The sequence below is a fragment of the Lutra lutra genome, chromosome 14, assembly GCF_902655055.1.
Source record: "Lutra lutra chromosome 14, mLutLut1.2, whole genome shotgun sequence".
Lineage (NCBI taxonomy): Eukaryota > Metazoa > Chordata > Mammalia > Carnivora > Mustelidae > Lutra > Lutra lutra.
The window spans coordinates 54295679-54319410 of record NC_062291.1 but is presented as its reverse complement, the minus strand read 5'-3'; the positions used below and the strand labels follow the sequence as shown (position 1 = coordinate 54319410).

General features: G+C 44.1%; 1 protein-coding gene and 1 long non-coding RNA gene across 2 annotated transcripts; one reads left to right on the top strand and one right to left on the bottom strand.

Annotated features, from left to right (window-relative positions):
* Positions 1 to 623: 623 nt before the first annotated feature.
* On the bottom strand, positions 624 to 6825 carry HHEX (hematopoietically expressed homeobox). The gene is made up of 4 exons (XM_047703115.1): positions 6343 to 6825; positions 4070 to 4248; positions 3805 to 3855; positions 624 to 1734 (listed from the first exon to the last, which is right to left on the bottom strand). Exons 1-4 carry the CDS (start codon positions 6707 to 6709, stop codon positions 1516 to 1518), a joined length of 816 nt encoding a protein of 271 aa, XP_047559071.1. The 5' UTR covers positions 6710 to 6825; the 3' UTR covers positions 624 to 1515.
* A 9742-nt stretch (positions 6826 to 16567) lies between these two features.
* On the top strand, positions 16568 to 18324 carry LOC125084785 (uncharacterized). The gene is made up of 3 exons (XR_007122700.1): positions 16568 to 16614; positions 16725 to 16809; positions 16912 to 18324. It is a non-coding gene; the product is annotated as an uncharacterized LOC125084785 (long non-coding RNA).
* Positions 18325 to 23732: the final 5408 nt, after the last annotated feature.

The following is a 23732-nucleotide window of genomic DNA, read 5'->3' as shown; positions in this document are numbered from 1 at the left end:
ACGTGCTGAAGTGCAAATTCCCGGTCCCACCCCAGACCTACCAAGTCAGAAACTCTGGCGACACGGTTGGCCAAGAGTTTCGAGAAGCTCTGCGGGCGCTTGTGACGCTCGCCGAAACTTGAGACCCGCGGTCTCCACACCAGCTACTGCCCCGCTCTCCCCCGGCAGGCTACCCGCCCTCACCCCTCCGCGGACCCCCCTACCCGGGCTTAGCCGCCAAGGGATGACGCAGTGTTGACTCACGCCGGTCAAGGACGGCGGCCCGGGCCAGCCTGGGAGCCGAGGCAAATCGATGGGGTTTGGCGGCCCCGCGCTCCCCGGCACAGCCGGCCTCGTCCCGGGCTTTTCCAGCCACCTGGCGCACAGGAGTCTCAGACCCGCCGCGCTCAGTGTCCGAAGCCGGGAACGTCCCACTGCCGCGACGCACACACATAGAGCCCCTCCCCCGCCCCCAGCTCCCCTCCCCCTGGAGGGAAAGTTCCAAATCTACTTCCCCGGGCCCACCCGCCGGCTACCCCGCGCCCCCGCGCCCAGCCCAGAGCCTCGCGGCACCGGGACCTGGGAGACGCTGAAAGGAAAGGTGAGAGGTGTGCGTTTGTTTCACTGGAAGAATGAGAGGCCCCTCGAGGTCAGTCGTCCCATCGACGGGTTTATTTTATACACAAGTTACTCATTTAAAAAAAAAAACACCATTTTGGTCATTTTTTTTTACAGTGAACAATTATATATACACATTATAAACAGTTTGATATAAAACACAGTATCTACAGTCTACTTACATTTAATTAACCTGCTACTTCCAGTTCATCTGTGATTAATTTTAGTCACCGACAAGTCAGTTTCTCTGCTTGAATTGCCCTGTACTATTCCCTTAACAGCTTGGTCATATAAGGTACTAAGTGATAGTGCAAAACAAGCATTTAAGATTCTTATCAACTATATCTCTCTGACAAAAAAAACACACACATACACATCCCCTGGACAGGAGCTCTGAGATCATACTGGATTTAAGGCAGTATAAGAATACAATATAAAAAGTAAAGGAAGTTCCTTTTAAAATATTCCAAGGCTGCCTGAAATGTGGGCCCCTTTACCATGGCATACCTCTGGATCTGAGGTGCCCTTTTGCTTTTCCATTAAGTGGGATGTAGATACAGATTAAAAAGTCATTCAAGAAGGTCTTATTAAAATCTTTAGTTATAACTTAAAAATTTAACAAACTGTTCAAAATTGCTTTTTATAAATAGAAAAAACAATTTACTTCTTTAAAAAGGGGGAATTTAAACAGTGAAGAGTCCCTTCATCATATAACCTATAATCAGTACATAAACCATTTAAGTCAAAATTAAGGTTTCAGTGTAAGTTTGCTGCTTAGCCAGCCACTAAATATTTCAGATTTCCAGAATACCAGAAAATTATTCCCTTTCTCATAGCTTTTCAGTATGTTACGGAGATTTTCTGTAGCAAATGTTAGTCCGAAGTCCAGTTTTCTGAATGTGCCAATGTCAGTGATCATCATCCAGCATTAAAATAGCCTTTATCGCCCTCAATGTCCACTTCCTGATCAGAATCCTCTGAAATCTCTGATTCAAGGTCTTCCTGGGAGGCAGGGGAGGGTGAACACTGAGAGCTATCCAAAGCACCTTTATTCTGCTCACTGGGCAAGTCTTGCCTCTGGTCACAGGGATTGTCTAAACTTTCCAGTTCTTCTTTTTTACTGCTTTGAGGGTTCTCCTGAATGAAAGGAATGAAAGTGGAAATTGGTAGGCTTGTGAAATATGAAGACATAAGAGACATAAATCAAAATGTGTTTTCATTCTCTATCACCTTTAAAATCTTCAGTTTATCTATTGCTTTCACCTATACGCTTTAATTCAGAAAATACATACTTGTGCTTCTTTCTCATTTTGGAAGAAAAGTGCCTGACATATCAAAGAAAGATCATTCTCTTGCCAGATAAGAACAACCAGTCACAAATATAACTAACTGTATTGTGTCAAATGAACAGTTAGCTCCAGCCCATCCTCATGGTCTCAAAATTCTTAAAAGTTTAGAGGAAGGAGAGATTAGATCACTACAAGTACACACTATCTTCATTCTTCAAGTATTTTTAAACCTTGCAGGTTAACAGGGTCTTCCAGACATTTAAAAAATATGAATGCTAAGTAGTGAATTAAGGGAAAGTTTCAAAATTATTAAATTGAATCCTTTTTCATCCATTTTCTGGAGTAAATTTATAAACTTAAAAATACGCTTAACGAGTTACAAAATCATGGCAAAGGTAAAAATGCAGAACTGGAAGAATGCTGCCATTCAAAGGGAGGAAATTAACTACAATTAACTTAAAATCCAGGGGATATTTCTGGAAACTATATTCCCATATTACAAAGGAACCACTTTTTTTTTTTTTTTTTTTTTTAAGACTTTGACAGAGAGAGAGAAAGAGCACAAGCACTGGAGAGAGGGAGAAGCAGGCTCTCTGCTGAGCAGGGAACCCAATGTGGGGCCCCATCCCAGGACCCTGGGATCATGACCTGAGCCGAAGGCAGACACTTCAACAATTGAGCCACCCAGGTGCCCCAGGAACGACTAGTTTAAAAATCCCTGGTAAATTGTAGTCAAGACTTTGACCAAGAACTGAGTAAGTGAGTGAATTTTTAATTCTGTTTGTCTAAAATAGACATAAACACTACAAAGAAATATTCCCAGGGTTTTTTTTTTTTTATAGCAAGACTATAGAATAATATATTCACCAGGCTTGCAACTAAGAAACAAATAAATGTACAAGGTCAGATTGAGAGGGAATCTACAGATTTTTAAATCCTGTTAAAATAATGAAATTATGGGAAATTTATTTTCTGTCTCAAAGTGCTTTTTGTGACACCATCTTATTTCTAATGAAAAAGTTATGATCACCAAATTTAAAAATGCACAATGCATCTGGCCGGTTAGCTCAGTTGGTTAGAGCGTGGTGCTGATAAAAATGCACAATGCTTTCAATTTCCCCGCTCGTATTATGGTTTTCAAAAATATTTTATTCTAATCTCTATATACACTAGCAAATGAACAATTAAAGCAATTTGTCAGATAACTTTGGAGAAGACACCCACATTGGAACATCAAAAACAGATCTTTAGATTTTAGTCAATAGAGGTTTTTCAAAAACTGAATTAGCCCTTACTTTTTATCACATCTTGCGTAACAAGGTCATTGGAAAAAAGACTGTCAGTAACTTTAAGCTACTTTCCAAATAGGCTTGTATATTCTCCTGCGGGTCTAATATTCATTTTAAGAGCTGGCATTAGATGGGAAATAATTTTAAACTCTTTGATATTTAATTCTTCTAAAAAAAAAAAAAGAAGCAGTGCAAACAAGACTTAGAGGTGTTTATTTCCTTATATTTACCCTTGAGCTCTGCCTGGTTTTATTATGGCTGTGTAAATAAAAGAAACAATTTTCTCCCAAAGATAACTGCTTAAGTCATTTACTGTCAATTACTTTATCTTTCCTGCGTTAATTAGATAAACAACATATGGGGTTTATAAAACAATTAGCCCGGAGTTTTACCAGCCAGTGTGTGAAAAACCAAGCATAATTGATATAGCAACTGCATTAAGTGCTTTTAGCATTACTGCCACCTGAGCAACTCATCCTGAATTTCAGCAGGACTATTTGCCTTTTTAATCAAGGTGAAGAGGTTAAATAGTCTCTCAAATGACTTTTGCATACAACCCATAACAGGCCCCGCATTGAGATAACATGATAAAAATATTTATTTCCCTAGAAACAGAGCCATGTCGATACCTGTTTCAGTCTTCTCCATTTAGCGCGTCGATTCTGAAACCAGGTTTTAACCTACAGGAGAGAGAGAGGAAAAAAATACTTGCCATGAACTCATGCGACATGGGGCATCACGGAGAAGCTGCTGGTCCACTGTCGAGCCGGCCGGAGCTCCGGGCGTTGGATAGCGCGACGCGGCACGCCGGAGCGCACGGTTGGCAACACGTCGGTCTTCCGCCCCGCGACCGCCGCCCCAGGCCTCTGCCCCGAGCCCCGCAGGCGCGCTCACCTGTCTCTCGCTGAGCTGCAGCATCTTGGCCAGACGCTTCCTCTCGGGCGGAGAGAGGTATTTCTGGGTCTCAAACTTCTTCTCCAACTCGATGGTCTGGTCGTTGGAGAACCTGACCTGGCCGCCTTTCCTTTTATGCAGAGGCCTCTGCAAGAAAGGGCTCCAGAGCAGGGGTTTGCCTGCGGGCAGCGAGAGCAGCGGTTAGGGACAGCCCTGGAGCGGCCAGGCCCTGGAGGTGACAAAGGGGAGTAGGGGACGCAGAAGGACACTCAGCCAGACTTGTTCGCATACACCCACCCACAAGGACCCAATACGTTCGCACCAAGACACATGCATACCCAAGGACCCGTAGGCACACACACCGCACAGTACAGGCACGTAGACCACATTGTACACTCACAGAGGCACACAAACAGCCATCACACCCACAACTGATTTCAAACGCACAGATCTTTGGAGCCCCAAGATAACAGCCACTATAAACCGAGCCTAAAATACCACGACACTCTTTAAGTCACTCTCGAGTTTCTACAGAACTGTTTGCACCTCCAGGCCCTCTCCCTGGGTGAGCCGTACTTTCCAAAGACCCGAGTGCGTGTCTTGGGAAGGACCCGGGCTGTTCCGCTCCCCAAGGCGTCCGGGCCAGGCGCCGCCGAAGGGACCCTGCTCGGGAGGTCCTCGGGCCGGGCGCCGACGTGAGGCCGCTCGCGGAGCTTCCAATCCTGGCCCCAGCGCTCTGCGGCCTCCTCTGATTTCACACCCCGCGGCGGGGGCGGCCAGTTAAAGCTACCCCGTGGGCTATGGCAACATTTCCGTCAATGTGTTTCCTGTTGGTCTATCTCGAAAAGCCCTTTGCTTCCTCCTGCGCGGTCCCAGCAGTAACCCAAGGAAACGCAGGGCGCGCTCTGTGAAAACGTTCGCCCCAGGCCCGGCCCCGCTGAGGGTCCGGCTCCCGCCCCAGCAGGCCCACAGAGCCACGCCGGGGCCACCGCACCGAACCCTCGAAGCTGGAACCAAACAGACAGTGACTTTAACAAAAAGAAAAAAAAAAAAAAAAAGGCTAAAATATAATCCCCTTCAAATCTTAACGATAAGAAAGGAGGTGGAGGGCTGAGCTAGAGGCCGCGTCATTAACATGAAGGCATTAAAATGTTAGTTTGTCTCTAGGGTCCCCACCGAAGCTGCCAGAGAGTAAATTTAAAACCCTGGGGGCCCAAAGGAAAAAGAGCCCCGTTTCTTTATCTCCCCCCACCCAGGGGGGCTTCAGATGCCAGAGCCGACAAGGGCCACCCGGAGTGCGGGTCACCATTGGCTTATTTCTTAGGCCGAGCGCTGAGGGGGCAAGCCTCGCGAATACCATATGCCCTAGGTGTCCTGGCTGCCTTTCCTACTCCAAAGACATGTCTGTCAGTCCGTCGGTCCGTCGGTCTGCAGGCCTGCCCCCAAACACTTTGAAAGCTGGCATTGTTTTTTTTTTTTCCAGATTTTGCTTACGTCAGGCTTCAGACTAGTGCAAAACAGCTTCGGGGAGGGGGGAAAAAAAGGAAGCAACTGGTTATTTTAGCTGCCATAAAGTCACATCCCACACAGAGGAAATGAACAATATCAGAAAAACGGATCCCGGCTATCAGAAGTCGAGTGTTTCCTGAATTTGTCTGTATTGAGGATGTCGATAAAATAATCAGCAGCGTGCACTACTCCGGGGGAAGGGTCTGCTTCATGCAGCCAGGAAAACACTTAACAGCTTCTGAAACCAGATTTACTCCTATCGAGAACTCAAGATTTCCTGTATGAACGGAAAGGGTCAGGCTCTTTCACTGCACAAGCTTGTAGAGCCAGGTCCAGCCTCGTAACCACCGCGGCCCAGCAGCTATCCCTACCCCGCAGGGCTGGTCCGGGGCGCCTTGGCACTCCCTTCCCGGTCTCTCCAGCTAAGGGGACCCCACCCCGAGCGACCCGAACGCCCGGGGCTGCCTTCGGCCGCCAGCCCCCGCGGCCGTGCCAGAGGTCTCGCCCCGGCCCGCGCGCCCCGACGCCTGCAAGGTGCAGGAAAACCAATCTGAGTCATGGTGCGGTCAGCCCGGCCGCGCGCCACTGGGGCCCGCGCCTCCTGTCCCCGCGCGCGCCCGAGAGCCGCTTTTCGATCGCTTTTGCCACAACTTTCTATTGCCTCCCCCTCCGCCCCCGCCGCCTCCTGGACGCTGCCACCTGCCGGGTGGCGCCTTCCTCGCCGCCGCCGCGGCTCGGCCCCGCCATGACCCCGGCCGCCTTACCCAGGGGGTCGTGGCGGAGCAGGGCGTGCGTGTAGTCGTTCACCGTCCGCGGGAAGGGGTACAGAGGGCCCCCGAAGCCGCCGGGTCCGTAGGCGGCGGCCAGCGCGGCGGCGGAGTGGTGCGAGAAGGCGGGGTGGATCGGCGTGGGCTCGTACACCGGGGTCCGGTAGGAGGACACGAGGCTGGTGAAGGAGGAGTTGGGGGACGGCAGCGTGGGGGCGGGGGTGGGCGCGGCGGGCCCGCGGCCCAGGATGTCCTCGATGTAGAACGGCGTCGGGTGCGCCGGCTGCAGCAGCGGCGTGGGCGCGTACAGCGGCACCCCCACGGCGCCCGCCGCCGCCGCCGGCCCGGGGTGTGGGTACTGCATGGCTCCGCTGCGCTCCGGCCCCTCGGAGAGCTGGAGGCCCGCGCCGCGGCGCTACATTTATCCGCGCTCCGCGCTCCCGGCGATAGGCTCTGCCGGCCACGGGGTGGGGCCGCGCTCTCTGGCCCCTTCCTGCCGCCGGTCCCTGCGGCCAATGGCGCGGGGCCCCGGGAGCCGCCTCCCGCCCCCACCCTCGGCCCGCCCCCGCCGGCTGAGCTCCCGCCCCCCAGGACGCGCTCGCCTTAGGCTCCAGGGACCCTGCGCCTCGGTGCCCGGCTACCGCCGCGGCCGCTCCGGGCGCCAGGCACCCTGGCCAGGAAAGCCCTCGAAGGAAGCCTAAGGCTGCGTCGGTCGTGGGGAGACAGAAAGAAAGCAGCGCCTGGAACACGGACTCAAGTAGTTCGAGCTCCCGCCGGGAGGCAACTCTGCCGAAACTCGGGGGGCACTCGTCCGGGCCCGGGCTCAGGGTGACAGTAGCCGGCCCCAGGCTCAGGGCAGCTAGGCTTGAGCCGGACAGGCGGAGAGGCCACCGGCAGAGCCGCCCCTTCGCGGGCCTGAAAGTATTCTCCCTGTCGGCGCGCTCTCTGGAGTAACGGTGGCACTGGCTGTTGCCTGGGGCATCTCCGGAGCTCGTAGCGGGAGAGTGTCCTGAGTTCCTGGGGCAGCTCCAAAGAGAGAGCTCTAGTCCTTAGCTACGTCCCAGTTGGCGTAAGGACGACGAGACTTCGGGCGCCCCGGGCTCGTGGCCACTCCAGCCCATTGCATTTGTGGGGCCCCGCGCTCGGCCACTTCCGCGAGGTCGCTGGCAGAAGCCTCTTTGGGAAGGAATCAGGGGAAAGCCTGGGTCTTACAGTGCCAGGTAGAAGTTGTGCAGTCTTCTCCGCCCCAATGGGAGTTGCTCTGTGTCCCCTATCCCCGGGTCCTGGGGGTCGCAGCTGTGCGCAGCACCGCTTTCCCGTTTTGCACGTGTTTTCTATTGAATCCGTGGCTCTACGCCTTGTGGCCTCGGCTCTGTGCAGCTCCACTCGCCTGAGGGCCAAGGGGGCATTTTCTTGATTGACGCCCTCCTGCGGTAGTCACACCTCGCGGTGAGCAGTTTCTGCTAAGGTCCTCCATTAATCGTGGAAATACACATTTCCCAGCTTTTCCTATTGAGATGTTTTATTTACATCTTGGAACAATTTCATCGACTAAAGCGGGGTCGCCGACGAAAGAAGAGTGGACTGGAAGCCGGCTGGCCCGCGTTCCAGTTTCACTGCGCACATTTCTGTTGAGCAACTACTATGTGCCAGCAGTGAACAAGACAGATGTAGTTCCGTTCCTCACGGAGGCAGGAAACAAATTTTAATGCTGTGACTTATGTGTGTGCTAGGAAGGAGAAGTACATAATGATCCGAAACCTAATAACCAGGGACGTCACCTAGTTGGGGGAGGGGGCGTGTTAAGGAACGGAAAGTACTCTCCAAGGAAGTGATGTTTGAAAAATGAGAAGTTGTCAAAGAACCTAGAGAGGGACGAATACTCAAGGAATAGCATGTGAGCGTTGTCAGTGCAGCTTTGGTCAAATCATCCTCCCTGAACTTTCTGAAAATCTGAAACTTAGCCTAAAGTCTCCTAGTCTTTTGCGGTTGGAGTCATAGGCGTCTTTCCGAGTCTGATGACAGACGAACACAGTGAGTGTAATATGCTATCATTTGAGGTAAAACGTCAGGAAAGAGTCGGGGTATTTATCTGTGCCTTTGTTCTATTAGGTAAACTATATCTGGAAGAGGACACAAAAAACTAGTAACATCGGCTGTCCATGAAGAGAGAGGTGGAGTTGAAGGGAGAACTTGCTGTATACTTTATGAATATTTGGAGAATTGAACCAGGTGGATGGGTGACCTACTCATAGCATAAGTAGGTCCTGGAAGAAGTGGCTGATTCTAGGTCTGGGGCAGGGAAAGTACAAGGTGAGCTCAAGGCATCTTGTGCTAGAAACCACAGAATGAAGACCGACCCGCCCTGATGAGTCTTCCATTGGCCAAATTTGAGGTGCTTTAAGTATCAAAAGCACATTTTGGATTATAACACATTGAATGTAACAGTTCATAGTCTCACTCTCCATAGTGATGCTCAGAGAGAGAGGGATGGTGGATGGTAAAGCTGGAAGGATGCCAGCTAACAAATTAAAAACTTTGATAAAATTTTTAAAATGTAATAATTCAACCATCAAGTGAGTGGTGTCTGAGTGGCTGAGTTGGTTAAGCGTCTGCCTTCTGCTCAGGTCATGATCTCAGGGTCCTGGGATCGAGCCCCACATGGGCTCCCTGCTCAGTGGGGAGTCTGCTTCTCCCTCTCACCCTCCCTCTGTGTTCTCTCTCTCAAATGAATAAATAAAATATTTTTAAAAACAACAAAAAAAGGACCATCAAATGAAACATTTTTGAGGATGAGGATTTTTGAAACCTCTCATAATATCACACCAACCGATTAGATTCTGGATTTTTATTTTTATTTATTTTTTTTTTTAAAGGGAGGGAGAGCATTCTTTTTTTTTTTTTTTTTTTAAAGATTCCATTTATTTATTTGACAGACAGAGATCACAAGCAGGCAGAGAGGCAGGCAGAGAGAGAGAGAGAGGAGGAAGCAGGCTCCCCGCGGAGCAGAGAGCCCGATGTGGGGCTCGATCCCAGGACCCTGGGATCATGACCTGAGCCGAAGGCAGAGGCTTTAACCCACTGAGCCACCCAGGCGCCCCATAGATTCTGGATTTTTAAAAAGAAAGCCATAAAAGACAATTGAGAAGATAAAAGGGAAAAACTAAAAATGAGTTGTAAGTTAGATGACATTAGTATTGTGAGTAAAATGTCCTCATTTTTGGGAGGCGTGGACTGAAGTAGGGGTGAAGGTCTTGACATCCGTAACTTTCATACAGTTCAAAACATACACATAACATATATATACACAAACCATTATACACACATGTACAGATAAGGAGATAAAACAAATTAGAAAATTATTCATTGGTGAATTTAGGTGAAGAGTATACTGATATGCATTGTACTAGTTTCAGCTTTTTTGTAGATTTGAAATTTTCCAGTATAAAAAATTTTTAAAGTATGATTTTAGATATTAAAGAAATGAAAGCAGTCTCATTTTTTTAAGGTAAAAATTATTTGAATTTTTTGTGAAATCTGCATACAAGTTCGGGTAGTACATTGTCCCTGGAAGCCATCATGGAGGCCTGTTTACAAATCATTGGTCCCTCTGTGGTCCGGTCTGATGTTGTACCCTTTCCACCAGTTATTAATTCTCATCCCTGGGCCTGATGGAGAAGTCAGCCAGGTGCTGGAATACTGTGAAAGTCAAGTGTGTTCTGTGTACCAAGAACAGAGACATGATTTGGGGACAAAGAAAGGACAATTATTATCTGAAGCTCAAAGGAACCTTCAAAAGTTATGTTTGGCCCTTCAAAGTTTGGGACCTCAGTGAACTAACCAGGTGACTGATTATTGTTTTCTTCACAAAATGTCTTTCCCTCATCTTTGTTTTTCTTCTTTTCTTGCCCCTTCCACCTAACAAGCAATTGAGGGGATCAGTTCATATAATGCCCTTATAGTAAATCCCTAGCCTTTAAGCTCCATCTTCAAAAGTAGTATGGGTTTGTAGCTTATTCTGTGCATGACTCAGCCACCAGGCAAAAAAAAAAGAAAAAAAAAGGAAAAAAAATCTAAATCTGCAAACCTTCCAAAAATAAATATTAAAATGCTAGGAAAATAATCACTAGTATAGGAAAAGGAAGCATCATCCCTTTCTTTGATTGCCACAGACCCTGGGAGTTAGATGGAGATCTTAAAAGGCATTGATAGAACATTCCAGCTCTGCTACATAACGCTCACCAGCAAATTGAAGCACTTAATTCTGTTAAGCTATATAACACCATCTCTTCTAAATCCAGTCATCAGATCCATGTTCATTTTACTATAGTTAAAAAAAAAAATTACAACCACATTTGTGAATGTCACATTTATTGAACTACATAATTTTTAATATCACTTGTGTAGGTTTATAGTTAGTTTTATTGTTTTAAAAGTCATTTGGGGCTCTAAAAGAACTAGGTTTTTCCGAAGTTGTCCTTATAATTTTTTTTCACACAGTCAGAACTAATAAAACAAAACTGTTGTAGCTATTTAATTCAAAATCTCTTGGAGTTTCAATATTTTTTCTCTGCTGGATACTAAAACCAATAAAGCTACATGAGATTTTAATTATATTCTGAATTAAATAAGACTCTGTCCAAAAATTTGGCACCATTTATTTTAGTCACTGCTACTATAAAAGAGACTAACCTTTGTAGGAAGAGAAGGTGAGTCTTACCTCTAATTTATCTATGGTAATTGTTTTGAAAGTTCTTTTTTTTTTTTTTTTTTTGTAACAGATGAACAGTATGTTCATTAAATGCATTAGGACAAATAAACTTTACAAATAGACAAATCAACTTATTTTCAATAATTAAATATACATAGAAGTAAAACTTCAAATTAACTAAAGCTGGAAAGCATCAGGGCACCTGGGTGGCTCAGTTAGTTAAGAGTCTGCCTTTGGCTCAGATCATGATCCCAGGGTCCTGGTATCAAGCCCGGTATCTTCAGGTTCCCTGCTCAGCTTGGAGGCTGCTTCTTCCTTTCCCTCTGCCTCTACCCCCATCTCCTGCCCCCTCACTTCCCACTTCTGCTCTCTGTCTCACAGCTCTCTCTCTATAAGTAAATAAAATCTTTTTTAAAAAATTCTCATCACAAGAAAAAAATTTTTTAAAAAAGCATCAGTGGGTTTTATTATAGCAATTTGATTCTATTTTTACTTACAGTAAAAGTTTTATTACCCTCAAATATTGGGATGACTAAAGCACTTATTATGTCACATATCAAATCACTGTATTACATTTAACTTAAAACTTGACAAAATCTAATTCATGTTTTAGGGCTTTACTAACTTGCAAAATGCTAATGAGATTAGAGAAGAAATGTCTCTCCTGCATCATGGCTGGGATCAGAGCTCTGGAACACGTGGGTAATAATCACTTAATGACATTGCTTTCATGATGTCTGCATTTCACATACTATGAAATACTTACTCTTGGGGCGCCTGGGTGGCTCAGTGGATTAAGCCACTGCCTTCGGCTCGGGTCATGATCTCAGGGTCCTGGGATCGAGCCCCACATCGGGCTCTCTGCTCAGCAGGGAGTCTGCTTCCTCCTCTCTCTCTCTCTGCCTGCCTCTCTGCCTACTTGTGATCTCTCTCTCTGTCAAATAAATAAATAAAATCTTTAAAAAAAAAAAAAAAGAAATACTTACTCTAACATACTTAGCATACTTAATGTGGGTGTATTGATCATGGAAGTTTTGGTGAAACTTATGCTATTTATTTGTCCAATTAGAAAAGTAAGGAACTCTAATAAAAAGAGAACCCAGTTTTTTTAATGGCAAAAGATCTGAATAGACATTTCTCCAAAGAAGGCATACAAACAGATGGAACACCTGGATGGTTTAGTCGGTTAAGCATGTGACTTTTGGTTTCTGCTAGGGTCATGATCTCAAGGTCCTGGATTGAAACACCCGCCCCCTGGGTTGGGCCCCACACTCAGTGCAGAGTCTGCTCGAGAATCTCTCCCTCTCCTTCTCCCTTCCCCCCATGTTCTCCTTCTCTCTCAAATAAATAAATAAATAAATGAAATCTTCAAAAAACAAATGGCCAATAAGTACATGAAAAGATGTACTATGTCACTACATATGAGGGAAATGCAAATCAAAACCACAATAAGGTACTACTTCCTACCCACTAACAGAGCTGTAATATATACATATTTTTTAATCAGGAAATAACAAATGTTGGTAAGGTTGTGGAGATTTGGAGTCTCCATCCATTGCTGGTGGCAACGTAAAATGAAGCAGCTGCTCCAGAAAACAAACTGACAGTTCCTGAAAAATTTAAACATAGAGTCACCACATGACCCAGTCATTCCACTTCTAGGTACATACCCCCAAAATGAAAATATATGTTCATAGTAGAATTATAATTCCCAAAAAGTGGAAACAACCCAAATATCCATCAACCAATAAATGGATAAATAAAATGTGGGGCATCCTAGCAATGGAATATTTATCTTATAACTAGGATTTTGTACCTCTTAACTGTCTTCCTTCAATTCCCCACCTTTGACCCCCTACCTCTGGTAGCCACATTTTTATCTCTTTCTTGTAGAGGTGTTTTGTTTTGTTTTGCTTGGATTCCACATTTAAGTGAGATTATATAGTATTTGCCTTTTCTTGTCTGACTTATTTCTCTTGGCATAATGCCTTCAGGGTCCATTCATGCTGTCACGAAACTAAGATTTCCTTAATTGTTGTGGCTGCATAATATTCCCTATATTTATCCATTCATCCACTGACGGACATGTAAGTTGTTTCCATGTCTTGGCTCTTGTAAATAATGCTGCTATGAACATCATGATGGTGCAGATATCCTTTTGAGGTAGGGTTTTATTGTCTTTGGATATAGTCCCAGAAGAGGAATTGCTGGATCATATAGTGGTTTTATTTTAAAATTTGTGAGGATCCTTCATACTGTTTCCCACAGTGGCCTTACCAATTTATGATCCCACCAACAATACACAAGCATTCCCTTTTCTCCATATCTACACCAGCTTTTATTTTCTCTTCTCTTCTTTAAGATGGTCATTTTAACAGGCAGGAGGTAATAGCTCATTGTGGTTTGAATTTGCATTCCCCTAATGACTAATGATGTTGAGCACCTTTTCATGTACCTGTTAGCCTTTCATAAATCTTTTTTGTAGAAATGTCTGTTCAGGGGTGCCTGGGTGGCTCAGTGGGTTAAGCCTCTGCCTTCGGCCCGGGTCATGATCTCAGGGTCCTGGGATCGAGCCCCGCATCGGGCTCTCTGCTCAGCAGGAAGCCTGCTTCTCCCTCTCTCTCTGCCTGCCTCTCTGCCTGCTTGTGATCTCTCTCTGTCAAATAAATAAAATCTTAAAAAAAAAAAAGAAAGAAATGTCTGTTCAGGTTCTTTGCTCCCTTTTAAAGTGGATACTTTGTTTTTTATTATTGAATCATATGAATTTGTTATACATTTTGGATATTAACCCTAATCAGATATATATTTTGCAAACATTTTTTCCCATTCTACAGGTTGTTCATTCACTTTGTTGATTATTTATTTTGCTGTGCAGAAGCTTTTTGGCTTGATGTTGTCCCACTTGTTTATTTTTTATTTTGTTTCTGCTATGTGAACACTTTGCTATGTGAAGGAAGCCAGACACAAATATCCCTGATGAACACAGATGCAAGAATCCTCAATAAAGGGCACCTCCATGGCTCAGTCGGTTAAGCGTCTAACTCTCGATTTTGGCTCAGGTCATAATCTTGGAGTTGTAAGATCAAGCCCAACATTAGGCTCACCACTGGGTGTGGAGTCTGCTTAAGATTTGTTCCCTCTCCCTCTACCCCTCCTACACCCTCCACCTCTATCTCTTAAAAAAAATCTTCAATAAAATACTAGCAAACCAAATAAAATAATATATTTTAAAAATCATTCATCACAATCAATTGGGATTTATTCCTGTGTTGCAAGTCTGATTCAATATTTGCAAATCAATCAACATGCTACATCACATGAATAAGAGAAAGGATAAGAATTATATGATCATTTTAAGAGATGCAAAAAAAACATTTTACAAAGTACAACATCCATTCATGATTAAAAAAAAAACCCTCGGGGCGCCTGGGTGGCTCAGTGGGTTGAAGCCTCTGCCTTCTGCTCAGGTCATGATCCCAGGATCCTGGGATCGAGCCCCGCATCGGGCTCTCTGCTCGGCAGGGAGCCTGCTTCCTCCTCTCTCTCTCTCTGCCTGCCTCTCTGCCTACTTGTGATCTCTGTCTGTCAAATAAATAAATAAAATCTTAAAAAAAAAAAAACCCTCAACAAAATAGGTTTAGAAGGAACATACTTCAACATAATAAAAGCCATATATAAAAAACCCACAGCTAACATCATCCTCAGGGGGGAAATCTGAGAGTTTTCCCTTAAGATCAGAAACAAGACAAGGATGTCCACTCTCATCACTTTTATTCAAATTGTACTGGAGGTCCTAGCCATAGAAGACAACAAAAAGAAATAAAAGAATTCCAGGTCAGTAAGGAAGAAGTAAAACTTTCACTATTTGCAGGCGACATGATACTATATATAGAAAACCCAAAGAACTCCACCAAGAAACTGCTAGAATTGATAAACAAATTCAATGAAGTTACAAGATACAAAAATCAATGTACAAAAATCTGTTGCATTTCTATACACCAATAATGAAACAGCAGAAAGAGAAATTAAGAAAACAGTCTGGGAGTCAGGAAGATGTTGGCTGGTTCAGTTGATAGAGCATGCAACTCTTGATTTTGGACTTGTGGGTTTGAGTCCCATGTTGGGTATGGAGATTGCTTATAAATAAATCTTAAAAGGTTCCTAGGTGGCTCAGGTGCTTAGATGTCCAGCTCTTGATTTGGGCTCAGGCTGTGATCTCAGGATCATGGGATTGAGCCCTAAGTCAGGCTCCACACTCAGCTCAGAGTCTGCTTGTCCCTCTCCCTCCCCCTCTTTTTGTCCCCCAACTTCTGCATGTTCTCTTTCTTTAAAATAAATAAACTTTTTTAAAAAATAAAAAAAATCTTTAAAAAGAAAATAATCCCATTTACAATTGCACCCAAAATAATAAGATACCTAGGAATAAACCTAACCAAAAAGGTGAAAGACCTATATTCTGAAAACTATAAAACACTGAGTAAGGAAATTGAAGATGACACAAAGAAATGGAAAGACATTCCATGCTCATGGACTAGAAGACCAAATATTGTTAAAATATCTACCACTTAAAGCAGTCTATAGATTTAATGCAATCCCTATCAAATACCACAAGCATTTTTCACAGAACTAGAATAAACAATGCTAAAATTTGTATGGAACCACAAAAGACCCCAGTAGCCTAAACAATCTTGAAAAAGAAGAACAAAACTAGAGATATCACAATCCCAGATTTCTAGATATACTACCAAGCTATAGTAATCAAAACAGTGTGGTTCTGCCACAAAAACAGACACATAGATCAATAGAACAGAATAGAAAACCCAGGGGCGCCTGGGTGGCTCAGTGGGTTAAGCCACTGCCTTCGGCTCAGGTCATGATCCCAGGTCCTGGGTTCAAGCCCCGCATCGGGCTTTCTGCTCGGCAGGGAGCCTGCTTCCTCCTCTCTCTCTGCCTGCCTCTCTGCCTACTTGTGATTTCTCTCTGTCAAATAAATAAATAAAATCTTAAAAAAAAAAAAAAAGAATAGAAAACCCAGAAATAAATGCACAACTATATGGTCAATTAATCTTTGACAAAGCAGGAAAGAATATCTAATGGTAAAAAAAAAAGTTCTCTCTCCCTCTTCTTTTTTTCTTTTTATTTACTTGATACAGAGAGCACAAGTAGGGGAATCACCAGGCAGGGGAGAGGGAGAAGCTGGCTCAGTGGAGCCAGACATAGGGCTTGAACCCAGGACCATGACCTGAGCCGAAAACAGATGCCTAACAACTGAGCCACCCAGGTGCCCCTATTTCCTTTTTTTAAAATTTTATCAACTTTTTAATTTTAATTCCAGTATAGTTAACACACAGTGTTATATGAGTTTCAGGCATATAATATAATGATTCTGCAATTCTTTTTTTTTTTTTTTTTTAAGATTTTATTTGTTTATTTGAAAGAGAGAATGAGCAGTGGGAAAGGGCAAGTGAGAGGAAGAGAGAGAAGCAGACTCCTCGCTGAGGAGGGAGCCGGATGCCAGACTAGATCCCAGGACCACAAGATCATGACCTGAGCTGAAGGTAGACTCTCAACCTACTGAGCCACTCAGGCGCCCCTAAAATAACATTTTTAACAGAATGTATCTATGAAGTGGTCTTTGCCAGTTTCTCTTCTTTCTCTTCCTCTTTAGGGGAAAATGTCCCAAGTGAGATCTGCTACCATTGTTCCTGCTCAACCAAAGCCATTTACTTCATCAGATACTATGCCGAGCCCAGGTAAAGCAACAAGATTTTCAGCTTCCTTCAAAACAAAAGCTTTTGAATAAAGAGGTTAGAGTAAACCTAAGATGATATCAGATCAAATTTTTATTTTCCTAGGTCTCTTCAAGTACACATTGGGGAAGTATCTTAAAGGCATAAAGGGTGACCAGATAGACTGGGAAAAGACTCTTGACGGGCAAGGGGCAGAAGAAATGGAAGTAAACATATAATAATTTTGTTTAAGACGAGTAGAATAGGAACAAAATAGGCACACATTTGAAAAGGAAATCACTCTTGAACTCACTTCCACTATTTGTCCGACAAGTTAGACAATGTTAATGCAAGATTACACTGAGTCTGCTCCCGCCTGGGAGATAGCTCTACAAGAAAAAAATGAGATAAACCACATAACTTCTCTTGAACACATCCAAGAGCTAAGGTTTCAGGTCAGCCAAGTACTCTCAGGAGAGACAGACCTTCCCAAGGAGAGACAGGGAAGAGCCATAGCTGACCTGTGGCAGAGCCTGGCAGGAGGAAACACCAGATACCACGTATACCTGTAAGAAGAATTCAGGTAAATTTTTAATGAACTGCCAAAGGCTTACTGTGAGGTAACAAGAAGTGTAGAATCCCTGAAAGTGCAGACACAATGGGAATTTACAACCACTAGCAGGCTCTTCTCAGAATTTACCAGGTGCTCCAGAGAGACCAGAAGCAGAGATGCAGGCTTGGAAAGGGAGCAGCCATCACTACAAGAAAGGCGTGGAGCTCTGCCCAGACCCTACTTCCTTAGAGTCAAAAGCCCTAGGGAGAAGGGCAGCACCCTTGCAGGGAACACACGAAGACCACAGAAGACCATGGTGATTGAGATAAAGGTAAAAACAAACAAACAAACAAACAAAACTTCTAGTCCTAGGGGACGGGCAGGACACTCTTCCCTGCAAAGAACCTGCAAAAGATGTGGGCGATTGGCTACTCTCAGGATCACCGAGAAGACCCAACTCCCCCAAGACTTGGGGCATAGGGCCCGCTTAGGAGTAGGGCAGGACCTGCACAGCAGAAAACCTTCCTCAACCTCCACCTCAATCCTCCACCCACCAGGAAACCCCAAGAATCAAGGAATAGCATCCTTCCATGGTAGAAAGACCCTTAGAGGGCTCAGGACCACAGGAAAGCCTGCACAGACAGGACGGAGCAGAAATGCTGAGAAAAGCCCTCCAGCAACCTAGCGCCTTGTCCTGCCCTCCATATTACAACTACTGAAAACCAGAATCATAAAGAAAATTTTGAAGGCAGCCAGAGAAAGAAGACATTAAATGCAGAAGAGCAAAGATGGGAATTACATACCAGCCTTCTTGCTGGAACTGCAAACCAGAAGACAGTGAGTGACATCTTTCAAGTGCTGAAAGAAAATAATGGTCTAATGATAGAGACCAAACTGAGGGTGGGGCTTTATTACCTTTATTACCTCCCAGACAATCAAAGGATCTTAGAACCCCTTAACACAGGGCGCCTGGGTGGCTCAGTCTGTTAAGCATCTGACTTCAGCTCAGGTCAGGAGCTTGGGGTCTTGGAATCGAGTCCCCAGTCTGGCTCTGTGCTCATCCAGGAGTCCACTTCTCCCTCTGCCTCTCCCCCCTGCTCATGCTCTCTTTCTCATATAAATAAGTAAAGTCTTTAAAAAAATAAAAAAGAATCCCTAATGCCTCTTACCTTTCTTCCATCTTATACACTATTCTTGAGAATTTTTTTAGACCCTACAAAACACTGTTATTGTTTCACAATGATTTTTTACCCTTTCCAATCCATTTGTATTTTCCATTGCTCTTTATTCTTTCCTACATCTCTGAGATGCCATTTGGTATAATTTTCTTTTTGCTTAAAATTTCTATTTTCTTTAATATTTCCTTTAGTGTCAGTTTGGTGGTGACAAAATCAGTCATTTTTTTTAGACACATAAGATGCCTTTAATGCACCATCATTCCTAAGAAATGTTTTCATTAGGTATAGAATTTGATGAGTTATTTTCTCTATTGATTCTTTATTTTTTATTTCACTTATCTCCACTCTAATCTTTATTGTTTCCTTCCTTATGTTTGTTTTGGGTTTAGTTTGCATTTCTTTTGCAACTTATTTTTTTTTTAAGATTTTATTTATTTGGGAAAGAGACAAAGGATGGGGAAGGGACAAGAGAGAGCAGGAGGACAAGCAGACTCCCACCAAGCTGGAAGCCTGACTTGGGGTTCCATCCCAAGACCCCAAGACCATGACCTGAGCCGAGGTCAGAAGCTCAATCGACTGAGCCACCAAGGCGCCCCTCTTTTTCAACTTTCTTAAGATGGAAGATCACTAACCCAGGTAGGTGCACTGCAAACCATGGCTGTGGCTTGTTTTCAACAAATGGCCCCAGGAGAAAGGCTATTCACACTGAGCAAGGTCAGAGTCAGGTCAAATAAAGACAGGCCCTTGAATGCAGGGTTTCCAGAGACCTGCCAGATGGGTCAAATAACGACACTTACTGAGAATGGTGTTTTCAGGGGACTCCAAATCTAATCTACCCCAGGCAGTGGCTGCTATTGGTTACTGGTTTTCACTGTGATTGGGGGACTGTTGGTTTTCAAGGGTAATGAGGAGCTGGGGAGAGTGATGAAAATAGGTCAAGTTAAAATGCTACAAAACTCATCAATTTTTTTTTTTTTAAGATTTTATTTATCTGACAGAGAGAGATCACAAGTGGGCAGACAGGCAAGCAGAGAGAGAGAGAGAGAGGAGGAAGCAGGCTCCCTGCAGAGCAGAGAGCCCGATGTGGGACTCAATCCCAGGACCCTGAGATCATGACCTGAGCTGAAGGCAGAGGCTTAACCACTGAGCCACCCAGGGCCCCCAAAACTCATCATTTTTTAAAAAATATAAATAAATGCTCCTTGGATTACTCCAAGCCTTTTGCTAATTACCAGGATTCTGAAAAATTTCATCTTGACCAGTATTCTCCATGTGTCCCTCCCTCCTTGTCTTCTTGCTGAATTTACCTTCTTCATTACTTTGAAGCTGTCATTCCACTGTCTGTTTCCTTTCTTTCTGTTGCAAAGGCAGGGGTGGGCCTAATTATTTTTCCCATGAAAATCATCTTTTTTTTCTCTAGTTACTTATAAGATTTTTTTCTTTATTGTTGGCTTTTAGCACTTTAACTATGGTGTACCTCGGTATGACCTGATGTTCATCCTGCTTGAGATTTATGGAGGTTCATTGATTCTCTCTCCTTTCTTTGGAGGCTCTAATTATGTGTCTGTTAGACCTTTTCACCAGACCATTTTTTTGTTTCTTGTCCATTTGTCTTGTTATGCTGCAGGTAACTATTTTCTTCTAACCTGTCATCCATTTTTTAATACTCCCTTTAGCTGTTCAGCAAACTAAGCCCATTCTGTTTATAACTTGTTGTATTTTTCAGTTCTAGAATTTCCATCTGATTTTTTATAATTTCCAGTTATCATCCAAAATATTTCATGTCTTTAAATTCTTTAAATGACTGATTTTGTTTTTTTTGTTTTTTTTTTTTAAAGATTTTATTTATTTATTTGACAGATAGAGATCACAGGTAGGCAGAGAGGCAGGCAGAGAGAGGAGGAAGCAGACCCCCTGCCGAGCAGAGAGCCCGATGTGGGGCTCGATCCCAGGACACTGGGATCATGACCCGAGCCAAAGGCAGGGGCTTTAACCCACTGAGCCACCCAGGCGCCCCTAAATGACTGATTTTGAAAGATCTCGTTTTGCAGCTCCATTCGCTGAAATTTCTGTGATTTGTTTCCATTATCTTTCTTCTTTTGGTCCAGGTCTCTTTGTATATGAAGTTATTTTTCAAAGGACTATTACATAGCTGTGCTTATGAGCACACGTGGTACACATTTTTATTTTCATTTATCTATTTTTTTGAGAGAGACAGAGAGCATGTGAGTGGGGGTGGGGTAGGGGCCGAGGGAGAGGGAGAGAGAAAATCTTAAGCAGGTTCTGTGTTTGGCACAGAGCCCAACACGGGGCTCAACCTCATGACCCTGAGATCATGACTGAGCTGAAATCAAGTTGGATGTTTAACTGACTGAACCACCTAGGCATGCCTACACATTTTTAATTTTTGATATATTTTAAAAAGATTTTTATTTATTCATTTAGCAGAGAGAGAGAGAGAGAGAAGCAGGGGGAACAGCAGAGAGGGACCATTGTGGAGCTCAATCCCAGGACCCTGGAATCATGACCCAAGCCAAAGGCAGATGCTTAACCAGCTGAGCCACCCAAGTGCCCCTTTCATATTTTTAAATTGTAGCATTTGTTTAAGAACTTTTTTTCTATCTGCTAATTAAGTCTACCAACAATGAATGCCACTATGATTCAGTTACATCTTCTTTAGTCAATAGAAATATTTTGAATGGATATTTAGGTCAAAATCACATAACAAAAAATGAATCATTTTAAGACTTATTGTGGTCAGGGCGCCTGGGTGGCTCAGTGGGTTAAAGCCTCTGCCTTCAGCTCAGGTCATGATCCCAGGGTCCTGGGATTGAGCCCCACATCCAGCTCTCTGCTCAGCGGGGAACCTGCTTCCTCCTCTCTCTCTCTGCCTGCCTCTCTGCCTACTTGTGATTTCTGTCAAATAAATAAGTAAAATCTTAAAAAAAAAAACAACTTACTGTGGTCATTTCTCAAAGAATAATTATGTTGTATACCTGAAACTGTTACATGCCAGTACCTCAATTAAAAAGTAAAGAGTTTTAGGTACTTTTTTTTTTTTTAAGATTTTATTTATTTATTTGACAGAGAGGTCACAAGCAGGCAGAGAGGCAGGCAGAGAGAGAGGAGGAAGCAGGCTCCCCGCTGAGCAGAGAGCCCGATGCGGGGCTCGATCCCAGGACTCTGAGATCATGACCTGAGCCGAAGGCAGTGGCTTAACCCACTGAGCCACCCAGGCGCCCCTAGGTACTTTATTTTTTTAAAAACTTTATTTAACAGAGAGAGACACAGTGAGAGAAGGAACACAAGCAAGGGGAGTGGGGGAAGGAGAAGCAGGCTTCCTGTCAGGCTTCCTTGACAACTGAGCCACCCAGGTGCCCCTAGGGAATTAAAGTACATAATTAATTAGCATTTACTATATTCACAATATTATTTTTTGCCTTGCAATTTCTCTTTTTAAGACTTTGAGAGAGAGAGAGCAGGAACAGGGGGAAGAGGGAGAGGGAGAAGCAGACTCCCCACAGAGTGGGGAGCCTGATGTGGGGCTCGATCCCAGGATGCTGGGATCATGGAAGGCAGACACTTAACTGAGTCCTATATTCACAATATTATACGATTATCACATCTATCTAGTTCCAATATATTTCCAACATCCTAAAAGAAAACTCCGTATTTAGTAAGTAGTCACTCCTTTTTCCCCTCTCAACCAACCGTGGCAATCACAAATCTGTTTCTATGAACTTAGCTCTTTTGGATACTTTGTATAAAAGGAATCATACAACATACAATATATGAACTTCTGCATCTGACTTCTTTCACTTAGAACTATATTTTGGGGGCACCATCTGGCTATTGTGATAGTGCTTCTGTGGACATTTGCATCCACATTTTTCTTTTAAAGATTTTATTTATTTACTTGACAGTGATCACAAGTAGGCAGACAGGCAGGCAGAGAGAGAGAGAGAGTGAGAGAGAGAGGAGGAAGCAGGCTCTCCGCTGAGCAGAGAGCCCGATGTGGGGATCGATCCCAGGACCCCGGGATCATGACCTGAGCCGAAGGCAGAGGCTTTAACCCACTGAGCCACCCAGGCGCCCCTGCATCCACATTTTTTGAGTGGATTTTTTTTTAGAGGGTTTTTGTTTTTGTTTTAGATTTTATTTGAGAGAGTGAGTGTGACATCTCACCAATACATGTTCTTTTCTGTTTTTACTCTAGCTCTCCTTGTGGATATGAACTGGTACCTCAGTGTGGTTTTGCTTTGCATTTCCTTGAAGACTACACTCTTATGCTTTCATGATTCTGTCTTCAGCTTTTGACAGTTTGAATATATAATGTGTCTTGTTGTGGGTCTCTTTGAGTTTCTCCTGTTTGGATTTATTGAGTTTTTGGTTATAATGAATTTGATAAGTCTTCAGCTTTTTTTTTTTTTTTTTTTTTTTTTAAGATTTTTTTTTTTGTCAGAGACAGAGAGAGCACAAGCAGTCAGAGTGGCAGGCAGACTCAGAGGGAGAAGCAGACTCCCTGCGGGACAAGGAGCCCCATGAGGGACTCGATCCCAGGACACTGGGATCATGACCCGAGAGCCAAATGAAGGCAGCCGCTTAATTGACTGAGCCACCCACGTGTCCCTCAGCTATTATTTCAAGTATGCTTTCTGCCCATTTCTCTCTTCTGGTACTCCCATTTTGAGAATGTTGGTATGATTCATTGTGCTCCACAGGTCTCTTAAACTGTGTTCATTTTCCTTCATTCTTTTTTCTTTTTTTTTTTTTTTTTAAGATTTTATTTATTTATTTGACACAGAGAGATCACAGCAGACAGAGGCAGGCAGAGAGACGGGGACGCAGGCTCCTGCTGAGCAGAGAGCCCGATGCGGGACTCTATCCCAGGATCCTGAGATCATGACCCGAGCTGAAGGCAGCAGCTTAACCCACTGAGCCACCCAGGCGTCCCTCATTCTTTTTTCCTTCTGCACTTTGGATTAGACAAATCAGTAACAGCTTCAAGTTCACTGGTTCTTTCTACTGCCTGTTCACATCTGCTATTGGAAGTCTCTAGTGTTGTGTGTGTTGTCATTTCAGTTTGATATTTTTTTAGCTCAAAATGGCTGAAAAATATCAAACTGATATGGCTCTTTTTTAGTTTACCAAGTCTCTATTTGTTGAGACATTGTCCTCCTGAATTCCTTTAGCTTTATGAGGATACTTGAGACAGC

Coding starts and splice junctions, on each gene's coding strand:
- HHEX (XM_047703115.1), bottom strand. CDS start 6,709: ATGCAGTACCCACACCCCGGGCCGGCGGCGGCGGCGGGCGCCGTGGGG. Junction 3,856..4,069: donor TGCAGCTCAGCGAGAGACAG/GTGAGCGCGCCT, acceptor TCTCTCCTGTAG/GTTAAAACCTGGTTTCAGAA. Junction 1,735..3,804: donor AATGGAGAAGACTGAAACAG/GTATCGACATGG, acceptor CCTTTCATTCAG/GAGAACCCTCAAAGCAGTAA.